Genomic DNA, 22,132 nt, shown 5'->3' with positions numbered 1-22,132 from the left:
GATTTTAGTGTCGACGTGGCAAGAGATATTATTTTAGGCGCATAACATAAAATCACGTAGGTAGTCGATATCACTATATTCATTTCTTACGCCATCATGAAAACTGTATATATATATATACTGTATTTTACATATTATATTATAAATACGATTTTGGCCATTCCAGGATTATTACGCATAAAACGTTCAACAAAGACACTAGAATTACAGCAGTTTGTACTTACTTTAATTTAAACAAATCTTGAATCGATCCAAATTATACTGTTTTAATTTTATTTAAACTTTAAAATAATTGTTTCATTCATTTTTTAATTCAAACTTACAGCCTGATCAGCTAAATATCATGTTATAAGATACAATATATTGCAGATAGGTGATACTTTGCAGATGCGTGATTAGTCCTTTAAGTTAGGAGGGGGGGGGATAGATTCCTAAAAATCTTTTATAGCAAATTTTAATTTGATTATTATTTATTGTTTCTATTGGTGTTTATAACTGATTTGAATAATTATTCGTTTACATGAAACACTATATTTTTTTTATTGTAGGCAAAAATAAAATAAATATTAATATAACCTTAATTATTTTGAAAATACATTTTTTATAGTTACGTAATAAAACCAGAACTTAAGGAATTCTTTTGTAAGAGATTGTATACCTAATAAAACATATATAATGTTTCTGTTTCTAATATATTTATTCTGTTATGTAAAGTTAAATAATTGTTAAAACCAGTTAAGTAAATTGGACTCTGCAAACCAAATTCACTTCATTTCGTCTTGGACGGGTAATTATTTATAAAAGTTTAAATTTACACACTTTACTGAAGTCATAGTATTTTGTTCGGTAGCAAAAACTTAAAACAAAATTTTAAGGCTGGGGCCAAAGGTCTATCGTTATAAATAGTGTTCTAAAGCCATTTTTCTAGATTACTGTCTACCGAGATTACCTTGCGATCGAAAACAATTGTAAGTTTTCTGGCGCCCATTCGTGTCTGAAAACAATATATATATTATATGCGCCCCACGTTGCTGCACTAAATTTTTGATACCATATATTTTCATACGTAGGTAAATAATATACAAGCAAAAAATTATAAAATATTTCCTTTGGATTAATTATTAAACAACTAGTGTTTTTCGGTGAATAAAATTTCGGTTGATTTAATATAAATATAAAATTAATTATGTTGATTAATTCCTTTAACACAAATGATTTCCATTAAACAGAGAAAAAAAACAAAACAAAAAAAAAAATCGAAAAAATAACAATGGCTAGTCTGTTGATTATGCAGGAGCTTGGGTAATATTATTCAAATACAATGACAAAAGAAAAGTTATTAAAACAAAATTGTCCAACAAGCCTTTTTCCCCTATTGATTGTATTTTAATATTAAGGGGGTTTTAATTTTTTCTGGGTTTATTTTAAACCAACATTATTACTTGGGAAGATCAGTCAGTGTAACATATTATGTATATTTTATACAGTTTATAACACATCATGTAATTTAATATACAATATACATACATTATATTTGGATTATTGTAATTCACTTTATAATATATATTATATTTTCTCGTACGTATCTTCTTGCATTTTATTCTGGTACTCAAAATTATTCAAAAAAATTGATATTTACTTAAAAAAAACCATCTAGTCTTATTTGTATTAATTTATGATTGCATTCGTGGTAAAATATTATTATATGAAGCAATTTTATTTGTTTTATTTAAAATGTTAAGTATGTCAATGTCTCGTACTTATACGACATAAAATTATTATGTATGTATATATATTATAGGTATTATACATAAAAAAAAAAATGATGCACTGGATTAATGTATAGGTATTATTTAAAATTACTGATCGTATTTTTTAATAAAATGCAAAATGTAGTATGAAAAGTAGATTGGTGCATTAATACGATTATACGCAATAGGTAGGAATTTTTTGTATACAATACGAATTGTATAGCTTTATGACACGTCAAACGTGCACACATTATGGCGTTATGGGAACTCTTTTGAAACTACGTTTCCCCGTGCTATATAATATAGATTATAAACTATACGAGTTTGAATTAATTTAATATTGTAACAAGTGTACAAGAGTAAAATAATGCCTTATTCACAAATACTGGTTGCGCAATTTATCGCATTTTTTTCAGCAATGATTAAAAAAAAATAAAAAAATCAAGTATGGACTTATATTACGTTTATTACCTAACCTATATTCTGTATTCATTTGATATAACCTTATAATTTACTTATCCGTTTATTTTTTGTTTCAGGAGAGCTCATCTCAGAAACTGTTTGGAAAAACTGAAAGAAATGGTTCCGCTGGGTCACGAATCGTCCCGGCACACAACTTTGGGCTTGCTGACTAAAGCCAAGCGGTTCATAAAGGTAATATACATTTATATAATTGCTAGTCCCGCGGTCACCATCTAGGGACGTGGTTTTCGGTGAGAAATTATAAACCCTTTCGCCATTAATGGGTATCGCTTGGATATAAAATGCTCAAACACTATATATTTCTGCAGGATCGCTCAAAGGATTATTAAGTACCTTTGAGAAAACTGCCGGGTGACCACATCAAATGGGCTCGCACGTATAATCAACGGCGGCCAATAATTATCGTATTTCTCGATGTAATGATAAAGGGTTAATCTATACTCGGCGCAGATTGCATTGCAGCATAGACAACGGGTTGGGGTAATGGAATGGCTAGGGGCAAACAAGAGTCGGCGGTATGAAGGGACACGATAAACATCTATATACGTGCGTGTATGTGTGTGTGTACTTATATAAGGGATTAAGCGCAATAACTATGGATTTAATCTAGGCTATTGGGTTTTTCGAGGGAGTGTTCTGAGGGTAGCTGTGTTTATGTGTACGCGTGTATATGTATGTATTTATACGAGCGACAGTTTTAATGAAACCGGATGCTGTTTTTAGTTTATATTATGCGACCGACTTATACGCATATTATATAATATATAGGTACGCAATACACGATTATTATATACACTACTACGGCATATAATATTATATACCTATACAAATAAACCAAACGCTTTTCTGTCGTCAGTGAAGAGAGAGGACTGTACAGTGTACATAGATAATAAAAAATATGATAATATGTAAAATGCATATTATGTTTTATGCATGCTCGTGGTCAATATTCAAAATCGGGATCAAAACCGTTTCCACATCTACAGTCGACTGAAGTGTGTCATGTGTTATACGATAAATGTCGGCCGTGACTGTCGGGTGGACAATAATATTATAATACCATCGAAGAATCCGTTGTCCTTGCTTATTTATTTTACGCGTAACGAATAATGATTTTATTTGTATACGCATATTATAGCTATGATAGAATCAAGGTAAATTCGTAATACTTTAAGAAGTGCTATAGTAGCCCTACAGTTTTGGGCCAAAGATTTTTTCGTTGTATCACCACTCGACATAAATTGGTTTTCTGTAATACAAATAATATATAACATATTTTCAGATAAGTTTTTCTATTATAAATTACAACCCATACAAAAAATAATCAGGACTTCGATTTTTAAACAAAAATTTAGAATTTTTCAGCAATTTAATATGTATAATTTAGATACTTAGGTATAATACACAATAATGTACGATATGATATAACAATATATATAATATAAAAGGCTTTATTTATGCTCGCAGCGAATAACTGTCTCTAGTTTCTCAGTTATTAAAGTGATATTAGAATAAAAGCCCTTAAAGATTATATAAAATATTTATTACTTATTATACTTGAACCATATAATACTATACATTTTTTTTAAATTAATTGATTAAATAATATTAATAGCTACAATTTTCAAATGACCATAGCCCCCGTGCATATATCTTCCAAAACCATTATAATTCAACGATTATCCTTAGAACAAAAAGTTAAGTAACTCAAAATGTATTCACTCAAATGTTGATTATGATACTTTCAAATTTTCAGTAAAGATGTCCGCTAAATAATACTAAAAATGATAGTAAACAAACAGTGGTTAAAATCCAGAAATTTGTATCTCCGAAGGACAAAAAATTCTTTAAATAGTACAAAACATTGTATGAATTTGAAAAAATTATCATATTAATAATATTTTAAAATTCCAACAATCAGATTTAGAACAACCTCGTTATCGAAGAAAAAGAGGGTGAATATGCTTCTTGGTGAATAATTGTGTTTCTGTACATTATTTCCTACAATAAGTTTATGGTTGTACATACTACTATAAAATAATTATGTTATCTCCTTTGTAGCAGACAAAAAAAAAAAAAAACAATTTGATTTGTTTTATCCCAGTATAAAGTGTTGTGCTTCAAATGCTTTAAATTAAATTCAAGTTGTAGTTAGGTTTTTCTGTTTTACAATGTTCCAGACATAGTAGAATAAATATAGAAATGTTCATTTTTGTGTTTTTTTTCTCGTATTTGATTCATAATATATTTTTGAAGTTATGTAGGTAGCAGCTCAATACCGTAACACAACTCATGGCTTCTGTTGGAAATACAGGGCCTCTTAATTGAGCTCTGATAAAAAACAGATATTTATTTTTTATTACTTTCTGTAAAATCATTAAACACGATTTGGTTTTGATCCATTAGGCTCCCCCTTCACTATCAATTTACAGTTCATATTTAATGTTGATGAAAAGTTGGCCATTTTAATTGTATAGAGCAAGCACGAAGAACTAATGTGCATGTAGATACTTATTGAAAGTATTTAAATTGTTTCCACAGCTTGCAATCACAGTCAATTATAATGAAAATTGAAACTGAAATAAATTCTAAATTATTTCACCGAGACTAAACGGGGGATAAATGTTTCATATTATCACTGGCATTTTATTTTTGGTCCTTTAACACTGCATCGCTACTTATTTAATTAATAAAAAATGACAAACTTGAAACCTATGTTGTACCTATACATCATATTACTCAAAGGTATATATTATTATAATATTATGTTTACTGCAAGTCTCAACTATTTTACGCGCATTTAAAGTAATTAACCCAGAATGGAATATCAACTGCATTGTGGTTGAATTTATTTATTATAATTGTTTTAATAAAAGAAACATATAAATCGAAACCATTATGAATTAATACCAGATTTTTCATTTCCGTATGGTGATTTCACAACATAATTATACGAGCTCTTTTAACTTATAAAATCGCAGGAGTGTGTTTCGTGAATAATTTCAGACTAATGGATTTTTTTTACACCGCACGCTATATAGCACACGTCCCCGAATAATAATTATTACAACGAATAAAATGTCACTTATTCCCCTCACAGTTATCGACGTGACGTCATGGTAACCCTAAGTTTTTTTTTATTATTATTTTTATTCATTCAAGCCATTTAATTGTATATAATGTTTAACAAATAACTAGTAACTACATGTCGAATAATTATTTAGTGACCCTAAGTCTAAGGGCATAAATTGAATGCTATTTCAAGGTGATAAGAGAAAAGCTTTTACTGTCTCGTATGTAGCACCTTTAACCCGGCTACACGCGCGGATGTGCTTTTAAAGGTGACAGTTTTGACGTTATGTCGAATCTAAAGTGTCATTTTTTTCTTTCTTTTTCTCCCAAAAGTACTTTCACTAAAATAAATTCCTGAAAAACGTTCTATAAATATATATAATACGAATTGACATTTTACTATTATTATTATTATTATTATTATTATTACATTTATTCTTTATTTTTTTTGTTGTCGATTTTGAGGGCATTGTCCATTATTTTGATTGCTAAAAAACCTGACATAACTCATTGAGAAACAATATTGTCGATACCCATTTTATAAATATATAATAATGTCTGCTTTGTACGATATAGAAACCTTTATACATTTTCTTCTTATACTTTATACTTCTGACAATATAATAAAAATATACTTTTGTTTTCTCTGCAAAATACCGAACTTATTTAGAGGCTTCGGGATTAATATGACACTAGTTTAAGTTTCTGATTTTATTTTAGTCCAATATATTTAAATATTAAATTTCATCACGCCACATTCTCTTTGGGTCAATTATTCTATGAACAGAAATCATGTTGAAATTAATACCGGTCGCCAATATTATTTTACGAGTAATACTCGGTTTAATATAATATATAATAGTAGGCGTATAATAGTAAAATCAGGTATTTTACTAAATTCCTATTTCAAGTCTGGCAAATAATAAAAATGAATAATGTTGTATTATTTTAAATATTTAACTATATTTTCTATTAATTATTTATTGCTATATTATTTATAAATATATATAAAAACTATGTATTACTAATATATAAAACACGTTGGTACATGAAATATATTTAATTTCATGTCCATCGGTAGGTACTATTGTTTTACAACTTAAATCATAAATATATATAAGTCATTATTAAATGTAGGTATATCGAATTTATATGAATAGAATTTCGTTAAAAGTGACCTGCGACGTATATTTTTTACAAATTTTTTTACAAACATTTTTTACAAACAAAATAGTATTTAGTTTTTAATTAATTTGCGTTTAAAAACCAATCATTACAATTTAAAATTAAATAAAAAAAATAGCCAATTACTCGTAATATCAATGGCAGACCCCATTTTACAAGTTGTAATATTTCGATTTTTTGAAATGATATTAAGTATACGTTACACTTATTAATAATATATTTAATTTCTTTATTTTCAATAAAACATATAAATAACAAACTTTGTTATAAAACAAAATAATTGCTCTCAGAAATAAAAAAAAATCAATATTTTCTATTTAATGATAAAAGAATAAATTATTGTATCAAGTTAATTAGGGATACGAAATAATATTAATGTCGCAATTTTCCATCATAATTATCTATTAAAAGCACAACTTTTTTTTTTATTTAAAGTACTTATCTGTGGATGAGTATCATTAATAAATTATTCATAATTAAAAATATATTTTACAAATAAAGATGTTACGAAATTTTCATTTCAAAACGATATATTTACATATTAAGATAAATGATAATTTACAATAATACTGTAACTCACTCAAATTTGTGACCAAAGCCTTTTTTAACAAATTCATATTCACATGCCTACATTAATATCTGTTTATATTATAATAACCTAAATTGGTATGGTATGTTGCGCGATTTTAAAACCACTCAATGTCGTGATAGTGACTATAGGGCTCGTAAAAACTGACAACCGTAATAACTATAAATAAATTCGTGCGTAAATTCTATTATATACTTACTGTGGTTGGTTCGTTAAAGTAGTCGTTTGAGGGTGGTTTAAATATATTATTTTTTCACGAGTGTCCAACGCAATTCAAACGCATTTTTATAACGATATATTTTAATTTATAATACGATACTATATTGTGCATATCTATAGCAATTACCATTAAAACTGCCTATTTGAGCACGTGCGTTAATATTATACATGTGCTCGTGTAATATACGCTATCGCAAAATATTAATCTATTTATGTATTTTTTTTTTTGTTTGTTTTTTTCCCTATTTATTACAATGCTGACTGTATATTCGGGTTTTTCTATCCAAATTAATTGAACGACAATTTGTCAACAACCCGAATATTGTTCGTGAATTATTCATCACCAGATACACACACATACCATATATATTATATATATATATATAATATACGTATAATTAGAGCATGGCTTGTATTATTTTGAATGTAACACGCGAGTATATATATAAATGTCAGTCCGTACACATAATATATATTGTGTAGAGGTGGTGGTATCTGCTGCAGGTTAGGTGTTGTTTTAGCGCTCACGCACAACTTGCACACAGACAATCACGTACCAACATTTTACACCACAATAGCTTGCCGTTTTACATTTGTGCGAAAGGTCATCGTCGCACGTCATATTTATGTGGGTACTTATGTACAATAATATCGTATATGGGCCGAGATTTTTTTTTTAACTACGTCGCCGACAGGAAACTTTAGGAATTTTTGATGTGCGCAATAAAATAACCCGAAGTATATATAATTATTATACATATAAAACACTTTATAAATATAATAATTGTATATTATTATACATGTATAGACACACAGACACTGTTGGCACGCACGTGTACTTCATATGCATCCAGAGGATTAATAATTTGTTTGCTACTCTGCTGCAGAGTTGTGTCAATATAATTGGGAAGTGTGTGGCGGAAAATAAGGGCTATAGGCTCCGTCGTTATATTTATATAATAATATACACGTTTTGCCCGAACAAGAAACATACGGGTGGCATCAATCATCGGGGGTCGTGGAGGTCACAGTGGGGTTGTATAAGCACGATAATATAGCAAACCAAACAGTCGACGCGCGACGTGAACGGCTCGCGCGTATATCGTATAATATTGTGTATATATTATATTATGTGCATGGATCATTTTTTAACGTGAAAATGTATTAAATTATGTCCTTAAATATTTAAAAAAATTAAGTTCAATGGTAGTATAGTGCTTGGCTAAGGTAAAAAAAAAAATTACTGTATAATATACCTATATCATATAATGTCCCTATTGCGCACCGGAGAGGTAGAAACCCGGGAAAACTGAACGTGCTTTTACCCCACGTATAAGCATTTGCATACTAATTATTATAATGTGTATATGTAATATTATATTATTATGATGTCGATGTGTGCGCATATACTTTATAGTGTCACGTCACATGACGTGCGCGGCGAACGGTCCGTGACCAGATAAAAAATTAATTTGGTCATAAATCAAAAAAAAAATTATTTTTTGTGTGTTTTTTACATGAGTTATATATAAATCCGCTGAATGTCGACAATAATATACGATTAAATTCACACACACCATATAGCATGAACCGGAATTAACCGACTTTTGAGTTGCTAATTAATTTGATTATCTTGATTAGGAATATCGTATTTTTAATTAAATAGATTAATATAACATATTATATTATTTTTATTACAATTTAAATCATTACTTGGATATATTATTATAAGTATTTTATATCGTATAATCTTGTGGTCAAAACTATTGTTTTTGGATACTTATTCACGTATATTGAGTTTTGACGTACCTATAAAATCAGCTGATCTAAAGCCTATCGTTTCTGTCTACTCATTCGAATTGCTTTCGTTATTGCGCCAATCAAACCAAAGGAAGTTAAACAGTGATCAGTACTAAACGTGCGGCAGAGTGGGGTAGATTGCTGCTATAAATTTATATCATGCTCCGATTGTTCGGGATTGCAGGCGCCGCAGTCTTGCCGGGATTTTCTATTATTAATTTGGACTGGTGGCTGGATAAAAAGAGAGAAAGAAAGAGAGATAAAGATAGTGAGAGAGATAGTGGAAAAGAGAAGAAAATAAATAGGAGGAAATGAAAGAGAGAAGTAAAATAATAATAATAATAATAATAATAATAAATTTGGGATTCCTCTTTTGTCGTTGCCGATCCTAATACCGCCGTTCCGGTAGTAGTTTGAAGTCGAAAATTGGTCGGCTAAAGAATATAACAATAATATTAAATAAAATAAAAAACTGTTCCATCCTTTTTTTTGGAAGGATGTGTTAGGGAAGGGAAAGCAGCGGCGAATGGAAGCCGCTTCTTTTGTGTTACTGTAGACACACGTAACGACTACCCAAAGACGTAATAAAACTGTGGCTTTATGAGACGTGATGAAATCGCCAGAAACCGAGGGTTGAAGAGGAAGGCCTTATTTAAATATCAAACAGAGCGTATAAGGGAAAAGTGGATTTTTTCGGACTTGTTCCCTTTTCTGTTCATATAAGCAAATTGATAGTTTGTTTATTGGAAAGAGTTTCTTTTTTATTTATTTTATTATTACTACTATTATTATTATTTAGTTTTATTTTTATTCTATTCTGGAGTGATTGGGAGATGAGAGAACAAAGGAAAACTCCTGTAAAAATAAATTGTATTTATATTTATTCTAACGTACGAGATTTTGTTTGAAATTTAATTATATTAATAGACTACACTCATGGTCGTATAAATATTATCTGAAGAGTGTGTTCAATATACTAATAATTAAAAATAAAAATCACACTTTTAGGTCTTTGTCATCTATGTATAAACTATAAAGACACCATTTAAACATTATTAGTTTAATACTCTACTGCTCAATAACTCATATGTAATACTATAATTTACAGAAAAATAAAATATACATTTAAAAAAAAAAATTAATATTATCGACAAGCTATAATGTCTTTTTATAAACTTCAAAAATTAATTCAAATATTATTTTTCATATTAAATATAATCTGTATGAGATAACTTGAAATATAAGAGTATATTTTTTTTTTATAATAGTCATGGTCCCAAGTGTATTATAATATAATATTATTATATTATAATAATATATAACCGTATAAGACTTAAAACTCAATTCTGTCTCGACTAAAATTTTGTTTTTGAATAAAACTTTAAGTTTTAATTTCCTTCTGGTGGTTTTAACTTGTCCCTTTGACAGTTTGCCATAATATTCGTCGACGTCATGCGCTTCCGTTTACTCGTACACATGAGCATTGAGCACATTACGTATATAACGTGAGTCAAATTAGTATGCTCTGTAGACAGTATTCACCTACGTTCCATATAATATAATATATTTCTAAGTGATCAATTATCCTTTCGCATTAAATATCGTATACACTCATTACCAGAGGTGGCCTCATGCATATATATGCATATATATATATGATTTAACTCCGCCAACTTGGTCGCTCGTACACCGTATGTGTAATGTGTATGTATAAATATACGTACGCTCCGGCGCAAAGTTCTCTTGCGGTTGACCTCCTCGCACCGCTCTCACCGTCAAAACCTTCCCATAATCATCCCGACTAAGCGATGACAGTAGATTGTGATAATATAGACGCGTTCGTCTTGGTGAAACAATTATAATATACGCAGCACACGTAATTTAGCTGTGTCGCCGAACTGCCGTAGAGAGTTCTTAGCCGATATATATATACATATTAAAATATAATTAATGATATACGTGAATAAGCGTACCCATCATAATATATTATTGAAAATATATTACCATTTTATAAAGTTTTTCTGAAATTCAATTTCAATAATCTTAACGAATTCCAAAAAAATCATATTTTTCATAATATGTGTGTACATAATTTAATTTGAATAAGCTTACCAAAAAAGTACACATAATACTAAACAATTTTTTTGTTTTTATACCTAAAAAAAAAACATTTTCCCAAATATTTACGTTTTTGTAAATTATCATCAATATAATATGGTATTTCGCGTAAAAAATCACTATGTGAAAACGATATTGAGCATTTGCATTAAAATTATTCTACATTCAATTCTTTTGAATAAAAAGGGAAAATCCGATAAAAAAGAAATTTTTTTGATTTTTACATATTATATTTTATTTGCATAACATTTTTTTCTTATTTACGTTAATAAAATTAATATTCAAAATACAATTCCACCGACCATAGTTTTTCTTATAAACATTTCAGAATGAAAAATAACCTTTTACATTTTTTAAATGCACTAATTCGCATATATAGTAACTGACTGCTTCGTTTATAATAATAAAAATATAAGGTAGGTAAATTTCCCGATCGACGATAAACGTATTGAGGTTTCAAGTGTTCAGTGGCGTATAAATACCAAATGATTTCTGGTAACGTTTTTTTCCTTTCCATTTGATGGATAAAACATTTCACTCGAAAAGTTAACGAAAAGAAACCGTACCTTAAATTCTCTCGTACGTCAAATATGAGGGACGTCGTGGTATAGATATACATATTATATTATTATATATGGATTCACGGATGCGCATATAAATTGTTGTAAGTATATATGTATGTATACTAAATAGGTTGCCATAGAAAGTAGACATCGGACAAAAAAAATCACACACCCGTGTTATTTTAATATTTATTATATGTATTTATACATATATATACGCATAACCACCCCCAAAAACTTCTATTTTCAACAATTTATACGCGTATTTGAATTCTAGACCGTCTGAGACCATCTCACCACATAACACAATGTATACCTGATACCAAACATCCATATAATATAATATATTATTATCACAGCGTAGCTGCGACGATATAGGTTTTCGGTAATGGTGTAAACGTATTTTATTATAGCGTTGTATATAATATGATGGTATATGTGTATACACCCATACTATATGTATATACCGGTTACGATATTTACTCGAAAAAATGCGCACCAAGCTGCACAAATCACTGTCTATAATTCGCTCGGGCTCCGTGTGTGCGCGCATCTGAGCCCGCAGAGATGTGATCACAATATATTATATACTTAATACTTATACGGTTATACGCAGTGATTTCGTTATCGTCTACAATAATAATTGTGCTTCGATTTGGAAATTTTTCGGCACCCGATCGATTTGTTGTATATTATGTATGCCTCTCAAAGATTCGAATAATAATTATTACTCACAGACATACGTGGTTGACTGACACGGTTCGACGTAACGTAAGTGTACCATTTTTAGAGGAATGGGCTCTCGAAAAATACGTCTTTATGTGTAGACTTTTAAATAATTATATAAATTATGATCTCTATTTATATTTATTTTACGGCCATAAAATAGGCGTGCTCAAAGACTATGTTACGAGTATCAAACGTAAGGCGTAAACCAATATAAAATAATACTACAATATACCGATTTATAATATATACATCGGTTTCGTTTTTTTTATTTTTATTTCCCGTTGTTGGATATCGATACGTCTTGATAGTTTCTAAAAAAAAAAGTTTTACCATAAGCTAAACGCATTAAGCAAAGAAAAAAAAATCGAAAATAAATTATTACTGTTAACAAAAATCTAACATTTTACAGTTTATTATTTACGATTCAATTCTTGAAGGCTATTTATGAAAACATTGCAATTATTATCTTAAATCACTATGGTTATCATCATTTACAATCGTGATTTTTTTTTATGTATACTAATTATAAAACGTATAATATATAGCATAAACGAAAGTAACAGCTGTTGTTCACCTTCATTTCAAACTTGTTGAACTAAAACAAGTGACTATCACACGATGTACCTACTTCAATATCTACCTACATCATAATATTTTAGTTGAAGTTTTAAAATTCAATATTATCGATCATAGATAATCGAATGGACTTAAATGTTGTGGAAGTATACGTATAATATGTTTTAAGAAGATGCGTTCACTAAATATATATATATATTTTTTTAACAGAAAATCAGATTTTATTTAATAATAATGCACTGATTATGGATATATCGTATTTAAATACACATCATTGAATTTAAGAACACTTCTAAACATTTTAGTTACATAATATATTAAAATCGTGTTTCTTGAAAAAAATGTTCATTTAACGTATCTTATTATATAATAAGAAAAAATATTGATTTATTAATTTATATACATTTAGAGCCCAATTTTTTTGTTATTATTTTAATCATTACCTGTGCATAATAACCTATTATGAATAATTGTAACATAAAGATATAATTATTACAAGAACAAGAAAGTTAGTCATATTTAGCAATAAGAAATTGAAGGTCGAATTGTGGTCAGGCTGATATACGTACCTATATATCATACGCATATAAATAATAATTTCTAAGTTAAAGGTAGTCATTACTTCTTCACGAGTCTTATTGCATTTCCAAAGTCCGAACTCTCGTCCCATCACGTATTGTTATTGTTAGTGTATACGAAACTTTCTCGCCGCCGTTACGTGACTGGCAGTTATAGGGTTCTCTGGCCCTAGAGATTTCGGAGGCTGTCGGAGATGTGGAGGTTCGACGGGTAATGGCCAATGGGTATACAATATATTACACAGTTATATGATATACAATATACACGGTAAGAAATATATTTTCTCGACGGCACATATCACCCGACGAAGGAGCAGCAGGATAACTATTTGTTTTTAAAACTTATAAAATATAATCGACAAGGTTAGGTTTAAAGTGGTTAAACTGAATAAACTTTTTACCGGAAAAATTAGACCTATGCATCTTGTGAATGATATATTATTTTGAATGATTTCAAGTATAAATTTGTGTGTGTGTGTGTGTGTGTGTGTGTGTGTGTGTGTGTGACTTTTGTTCGTCACAGTCCTAACAAATGACCGATTAAAGTATACTACGCGTATCTGCTTAAATGGTCTGGTTGCATCGATTATGCAACTGCGGTGGTGTAAAAGTTTTTATGAAGTTGTTTTTTTTTTAATATATATAAAATCAATAGGACGTGTATTCGCGTTGCCCCACTTGTTTTTCAATATATATTATAGTCGTCTCGTTTGAAAAGTTCTTTCCTCCACTCCTCGTCGTGTTTTTAATGACCTTGTTACGTCTCCACTCTCTGTGTTAGGATACGTATACGCGTGCGCGCGTGTGTGTGTGGGCGTGTGTATTACATTCCGGCGAGGTTAAATCATTTTTAGTCATTTGTAAGGAAAAACTTGACAAAACGATCGACTGCTCGCCTCCGTCCGTCCGGCCATATTGCTGGGTGATTTATGGTTTTTAACCCTGGGATTTTGGTCTCGAGAATAGACAAGTAATAAATGGCACCCGACGGCTGTTGTTTTGCAAATCAGAAAGTTCGTCCAACCGTTGCTTACAGAGATTTTTATTTTTTCTTCTTTCTTTATTTCGCTTACCCAATCTCTCTTCATCTTTGGTCGTTAATATTACTTCCAAAGGAAAATTCATAAAGTTCGACCCCCTACACTTCTGACGTATATAAAGTTCATTAATAAAGTTTGAACGAAAAGAGAGCAGAAAAAACACGGAACTTATATCGAAAAGAGATTTTTTTAATAAACATAGATATAGCACGAAACAACAATAACAACGGAATATAATCCGAAAAGCCTTTTTGCCTGTGCCAAGTGGGTGAGTTTTTTTAATGCAAAATAAATTCTTGAAGAATGTAAAGAGAAAAAGGTTCCTCTCTATCCCCCTAAACCCTCACCAATGACGGCACGACCGTCTACTACTACCCGTTATTCAATATTTCTTTTCTGCTTCAATGCTAAAAATGACAAATGAACTTTTAAAAAGTTATAATTTTCCCCTTGGCATGGCTTTTGCTTTTATTTTTCGGCATTTCTCGCATCTCTTTTGGATTTGTTGCCATTTACTTTTTAAACAATGATAAGCGATGCGTGAATATGCTGGTCGAAGCTAGAGATCTTCGTGCTCTCAATTTAATATACATTTTTATATTTATGTTTTTTAAGTGCATTCACATAACCCATACTATTGCAATATTGCCGATTATGGTTCGTATCATATACTGCACAGAACTAACTATAGAAATTGAATTCTGTAAGACCCCGTCGTGCGTTATAAGACGTTGTTGCACATCATATAATATATGCGCTTAATATATTATATTGTTTATGTACGTAGTATATATATAGCAAGAAAAAGAAACGACCAAATTATTATAACGACATATACCCGAAGCGATAGGAGCCGGATAGTAAAGGTCTTATCCGTCTGTGCATATATTGTATAAATATACAGCTCATGTATACCGAACATTGTCCCCATCCTATTTATCTGTATAGCTGGGTCCTTCGGGCAATCCCCGAAGCGCGGTGTGGGTCCGAAGTTCTTCGCACATTTGCAATTTGCGGATGACAAGACAAATGCGACTGAAACAAACGGTCGAGTCGTTATTCCTCGTTTTTTTCTTTCACCCTCTCCCCTACTTATACTCTCTCTTTGTTTTGGTTTTTTTTTTTTAACGCGATTTCCCGCGAGGTTTCCGCCTCGAGCGAACCCAATTACAGTCGAGCGAGCATTAAAAAAAAAAAATGTGGTTTTACTAACCGAGGTCCGGGGATACTTTGTTTTTCGTTCTATATATTATTATTATTATTATTATTATAGTCCCGTGACTTCACATCATTCCGCGCGGCGAAACGTCAACTCGAGTGTGTGTTATTATATAATAAACTGCGCGCACTGTTATGCATATTGTATTTAATTACGGTAGCGAATAAAAATACATTGTTTGAAACGTGTTTCATTCGTCGACATTATTATAACAGTACGTAGGTATGGCGTGTACAATTTATTATTATAATAATGTCGTAACCTAACACAGTGCTGTAGAACTACTTATAGGTGTTCCATGAATAAGTCAATTTTTAAGAACAAAAATAAATACTAAAATTAATAATATGGTATTTAAATATATTATATTGGTATAGGTATGGATACATGATGTATTCAAAGCGATATTATTTCTTATTTTAATACTGTTTTTGTTTATTTTTGTTCTTGAAAATTGGCTCATTATTGTAAGCCTAACTATAAATCGATATTATATATATATACGATTTTAAGTTAGCTATGGTACTGTTGTCGTAAAATATCTAACCGGTACAATATAGGATTGTACTATATGCGACAACAATATATTATTTGTAGAAACGATTGAAGACGGTGATGTTCAATTACATTATTTACATTTAATGTGCGTACCCTCACCGCGTGTATATATATTCTGCAGGAATTACGGTATAGCTATTTTTTAATTATATACAGAGTAGATTTATGAACACATTAGGTCCGTGCCATTATGAACCTTTATGCAATAATCTAATATTAATTATTTCGAGGGGAAAAGCAGCAATGACACGAAACGAATAAAAAAATAATAACAATAATAAAAACAAAAACCTTTGTGCGTATAAACTGCTAAACAGTAGCTTTTATTTTTATTTTTATGATTAGTTTGAAAACCTATAAAATTTCAAAGCGATCGCCGTAACTCCCGTGAATCGTATTTATTATTTCGTACAATATAACTGTATAATATGTGTAATATGTATCATTGTATCATATTATATTATTATTACACCAATTGCGACTGATCGTTGACCCGTAGAACCAAGTTAACTTCGTCGACGACACAATTTCAATCGTGTTAATTTCGCATTGTATTTCATAATGTTTCTACAAAATATCGAATTGTGTGTTGATAACTGTCGTATACACTTCGCAACGTGCGAAATCTTTAAAAAATGTTGTGGAACATTCGTTCCGTTGAATGTGGGACCTAAGGAAGGATATTAAACCGAAATACAGTTATTCTTACATCATACACAGCTATAATCATTAAAACACACACATCGATTTAACTATCAGCATCGACACAATTAATCCGTCGATAGTGTTGTTAAATGTTTACGATCATTTTTGTTCGTTCTGCCTGTGTAAAATCATCAATGTTACAATCTTTTATCGAACAAACAGTTCTGACAAAATTGCTGGTCGTGGTAGTATAAATCGATGTTATTATTCTGACAAGTCATGTTTGTAGATCATTAGTCTGTCAATAAACACAATCAATTTTCATTTAATGGGCGTAAATAAAATAAATACTTCAAATCAAAAATGCTATTATTTTATATTTTAAATATTATAACATACGCGTAAAATAATCTTTATCTGATGGTTTACAAAAAAGACTCCATTGCCTAATTATTTCATTTGTTCGCCTGCGAAAAAGATACGTGTGCATTAACGATGACGATCCATTCGGATATCATAAACTCAGAACACAATAACACAACTAAAATATAATGAATTCAATAATTTTGTCCCAAATTGCACGTGCTCATAATAAATGATACAAATAAAAAAATTAAATGTTTGGCACATACACGAAATAATTTGTTCTACTATTATATAATATGTGTATTGTATTATGATAAAGGAACAAGGTAATTACTTATTCATTATAAAAATCATATACTTTTTTAAATTATTACAACAAGTTATAACCTCCGGATGTAATTGTTCTTGTAATTTATCATTTACTTATAAAGTAGTGACAAATCGACTTGGATAAAGCCTTGGTATAATAATAATAATAAACAATCAGACAAATAGGGACATTAGGGTAGTGGCGCGGTGCACACAAAAGTTTTCTTTTCTTTTTAAATCAACGTCGACAGCTCTCTCGGCAGGTTTTTTCTTCTATAATGTAACGTTTACCCTGAGATGTTGTTCTGAACCAGCTATATATGTAATGCTCTTCTCCTCAGCTTTCCAAAGTAATGGTTGGGTATACACTCACTGTGTATATAAAATAAAAATAATAATATACTCGCAACTGTAAAATGTATCTACCGCAGCTGATTTTCCTTTTCAAACATAATTCACTCGTCTATTTAGTGGATCGTTTTGTTTTCAAATAATAAAAAAAAAATTATTTCATACTTAACTCGGTTATCTATAATACATTATAATATTATTAAAAACCAACACATTATTGAAAAATAATAATGTTACTCTTTGTATAGCAATTTTGACAACCTTTCGCTAAATAATAAACCTATTATACCTGTTTTCAACTCCAAAATGAATAATATAGGGTATTTGTCAAAAGATTTGTATTATAAAAATCGTATAATTGACAAATTTAATATGTAGTTATAAACGCTTAAACTTTATAGAGGTCTTAGAGACTTATGTCTTGTGGTGTCCCTGCAATATCAATCGTTTTACATCATTTTTAAATAATTGTTAATATTATATTTAAAAATAGACATGTTACATAATACATTTCAATGCTCTATTGTTATAATATATCAACAAATTAAGATGAATATGAATAAATTAAGCAATAATATATTTCACCAAAAACGTAAAGTTATTTGTAATAATATAGATTCATTTTAAAAAATCGATACTTGACTAGAAAATGGGAGATGTGACTAAAGTTTAAAAAAGCTGGATATTATATAATAGCTTAGGTGATGGTAGGGAAATGTAGGCGCTTCTTGTTTTTTAAGAAGTACGCCAAGTCGACGACGTCAAAACCAATCAAAAGGAAGGTTTCTCCGTCACTCGTGTCACGTATTATCATGGGCCGCCGCTTTCAAAACAGAACCTCCAACCCAGCCCCCTCGCCAATTCCGCTGCGGGTAATGTCATATATATGTATAAACTGGCGTGGGTTTCCTTACCAAACATTTTTTTCGATTCTACCGTTTCATTCTATAGGCATTTTTATTCGGTTCGCGCGTTCTCCTCTGCGCAGCCCCGTTGATTGCGTGTTTATATACATATATCCGCGGGGTTGAAAATTTCGCCTGGCAATTTTCGTTGTGACCTGCTTTTCCGACGACCCTACCTTGCGCTGGTTCTTCTCTGTGACATTTCGATCTCCCTACGACTGCAGCTTACTGCACCGAGCGTGATGCGAATATCATTTGGAACCGAGAAAAGACACCCACCTATAGATATATACAATATACATATATAGACTCAAAACCGAAAACAATTCGACGTTTGCCACTTGGAAATGCATTAGGTGTACTATTATTATTATTATTATTATATCTTCACAGCATGTATATTGTATATATATATATATATATATATACATACGTACAATAATATACAGAAAGGGTAAATTGGTTTTTACCCAAACTACCACTACCACGCCGCACGCTTATATTTTTTTTCGTTAGCTACTCGGTAAAAAAATTATGTCAGCCAGACGCGACGATTTTTTAAACAAAATCCACCAAGAAGTTTTTTATTTTGTTTTTTTTTCACTGCATCTGTTATGACTTATATAGAAATACACTGTAGCATAATAATATAAATATGTGTATATGTCTATATATAATATTATGCATTGTATATTTCAAACGATCCGCGTGTTTAAATTCAAATTTTGAGCTTATATCGTTGTTAATAGTTTGGTGTGCGTCTGCATAAAACGAAATTATGTTCAAATATTATTCTAAAGAGACGAACAATTGGCATTTAAAAGTTTTTTTCGCAGAACTCGATTCTTGAATAAACATTTTAAAACTTTTGTCGTTTATTTTTAAACGTCATTACTTTATTTAATTTCTCGCTGGTATTTAAATTCGAAGACGACTGTTTATAAGAAATTAGAGTAAATTAATTTTTTATTTCAAATAAACTTAAATAAAATATGATATATTACGGTACACATAAGACTAATATAAAACGTGAGGTCAATAATTTAATGACTTATTATAATTCGAAAAACTTTATTATCTATTACGTAATAATATTTAGTCCATTATTCCATTACATACAATATTAAACGCTGTACATATTTAACCGTACTAAACTGTTGTTTTAACACAGACCTTTATGAAAAGTATGATTATAACTACCCCCTCAACTTTTAGTTTTTGTTGTTTCATTAAGATTTTAATTGGTTTTATATTGAACGGTGTGATTGAGAGAAATCCCAAAAGGTCTCAATGATTTTCTTTTGCCTTATAAACTATCCGTCTACATAAACGGTTTAGTGCTAAAACTACAGCGTCATTTCGCGCAAAAAGTGTTGAGAAATGAATGGAAGGGGGAGCCAATTTATTTTTCAGGGCAAAGTTATAATTGCTTTTTGGCAAAAACTTCACAGAAGTAGTCCAATGGTTATTAAATTATGTATTGTGTCGTATGAGGCCCGTCATCATCGCTAATTCCTCGTTTGATCAATCCAAAAACTCCACAGAAACTCGCTGTAAGTTTTTCAAGCAACTCTCATGTGGTTTGAAGTCGGCAGGCGTGACAGTGAGTGTTGTGGGTTAAAACGGCGACATTTAAAGTAATTTGCATTTATATTGAAATTTGGATCTTTTATTTTTTTCTGCTCGTGGTCCTTTTTTTCTTCCTTTCCTAGTCTTTTAATTTAATTTTGCTCGCAGCATTTGTCTCCCCTGTTTCTTCACATATAATCGAATGATAAAAGAGCAACTTACATAGAACCTTTTCGTGCAATTTAGGTACGTGCGTATTAGTTAATTCCGTAAACTTGAGTTTTCAATTGAATATTACTTAAGTAATATTAGACATTAGTATTGTATTTTAGTACACTAAACAAAATCGAATTTAATTTATACTAAATTGTAAATCGGAATCATTATAAATGAAATTCGTGAAACATTGACAAATAACATCATCTCTAGTTTGGAACTTCAGGTAGTATTACAGATTTCTAAAAAGCAATGTCATTAAATCATCGATACATTAGAGAGTATAACTATATAATACTAAAACAATTAAACAATAACAACTTTCTTCTACAAACTATAATCTTATTCAGAATCATTATTTTAAGTGTTTACATATAAATTAATGTAATTTAAAATTCGATTAAACATTTATTGGCAATTTACAATCAATTCTGTGTGTAGAAAATAAGTAGAATAATATTCAACTAACTAAATCTATAAGTACCATACTAACATGTTAAAAATATTTAAGTATAGATTTTAAGATTCTTTTTTTCAAAAATATTATAAATATGTATAATACTTACATATATATGTACTTAACCAGTTATATATACGTATTTTTTGTATAGTGCAAACAACATAATACATGCGTTTAATATTGATTTATTTTAAACCGTTTTTATAAACAGTGGATACATTAATTTACATATTTCGGGTAATATGTTTTTAGCTATTCGGTGTGTATTAATAATGAACCGATATATTATATATAGGTGTGTTCGTCGAGTGTGTAAAAAACACTCAGTTTATGACGATAAAACCCAAAATGAGAGTTATAAGAGCACTTTACTATAAATCTACTAAAATGCGCTTATGACTCAACTTAAGTATAATTTATCGAAGTATATTAAGCCTTTGGGTAAGTTCCAAAGGCGTTTTTAGGTGGTGGGTGCATTCCATTTGTATGAACTAAAAATGTATTTAACGAAATTCTGTCATTTAATTTTTTACCCTCCCGTTTTTCTGTAATTTAAAAAAAAAAAATGCTGCAATATCTCTGGTTTTATTTATTGTCATCAGTATTTTATTACAGCGACGCGTCATTATTCCTCGACGATAAAATAAAATGAAAAAATATAACTAAATTTTATTCTGTTTAACAACTTTTCTTCCTAAAACGTTGATAATATAATAAATATATTATATTAATATGTCTTTCAATACGCCAAAAGATAACGATAAATTATAACTTTAGGATATACGAGTATATATCTATTTATACTTATATATGTATGCATATTATTATCTA

The 22,132-nt window shown here is 29.7% G+C and overlaps 1 protein-coding gene across 2 annotated transcripts in view; it reads left to right on the top strand.

The window, feature by feature from the left end:
• Positions 1–22,132, top strand: part of LOC132919278 (max dimerization protein 1-like) — a 178,098-nt gene that overhangs the window by 138,164 nt on the left and 17,802 nt on the right. For both annotated transcript variants that reach the window (XM_060980709.1, XM_060980708.1), the window contains one exon: positions 2,291–2,405. In XM_060980709.1, the coding sequence (XP_060836692.1) occupies positions 2,291–2,405 (115 nt within the window). The remainder of the gene's footprint in view (positions 1–2,290; positions 2,406–22,132) is intronic.

Source organism: Rhopalosiphum padi, chromosome 2 (assembly GCF_020882245.1).
Source record: "Rhopalosiphum padi isolate XX-2018 chromosome 2, ASM2088224v1, whole genome shotgun sequence".
Taxonomy (NCBI): Eukaryota; Metazoa; Arthropoda; class Insecta; order Hemiptera; family Aphididae; genus Rhopalosiphum; species Rhopalosiphum padi.
This window is presented reverse-complemented; position numbering and strand designations above follow the sequence as displayed.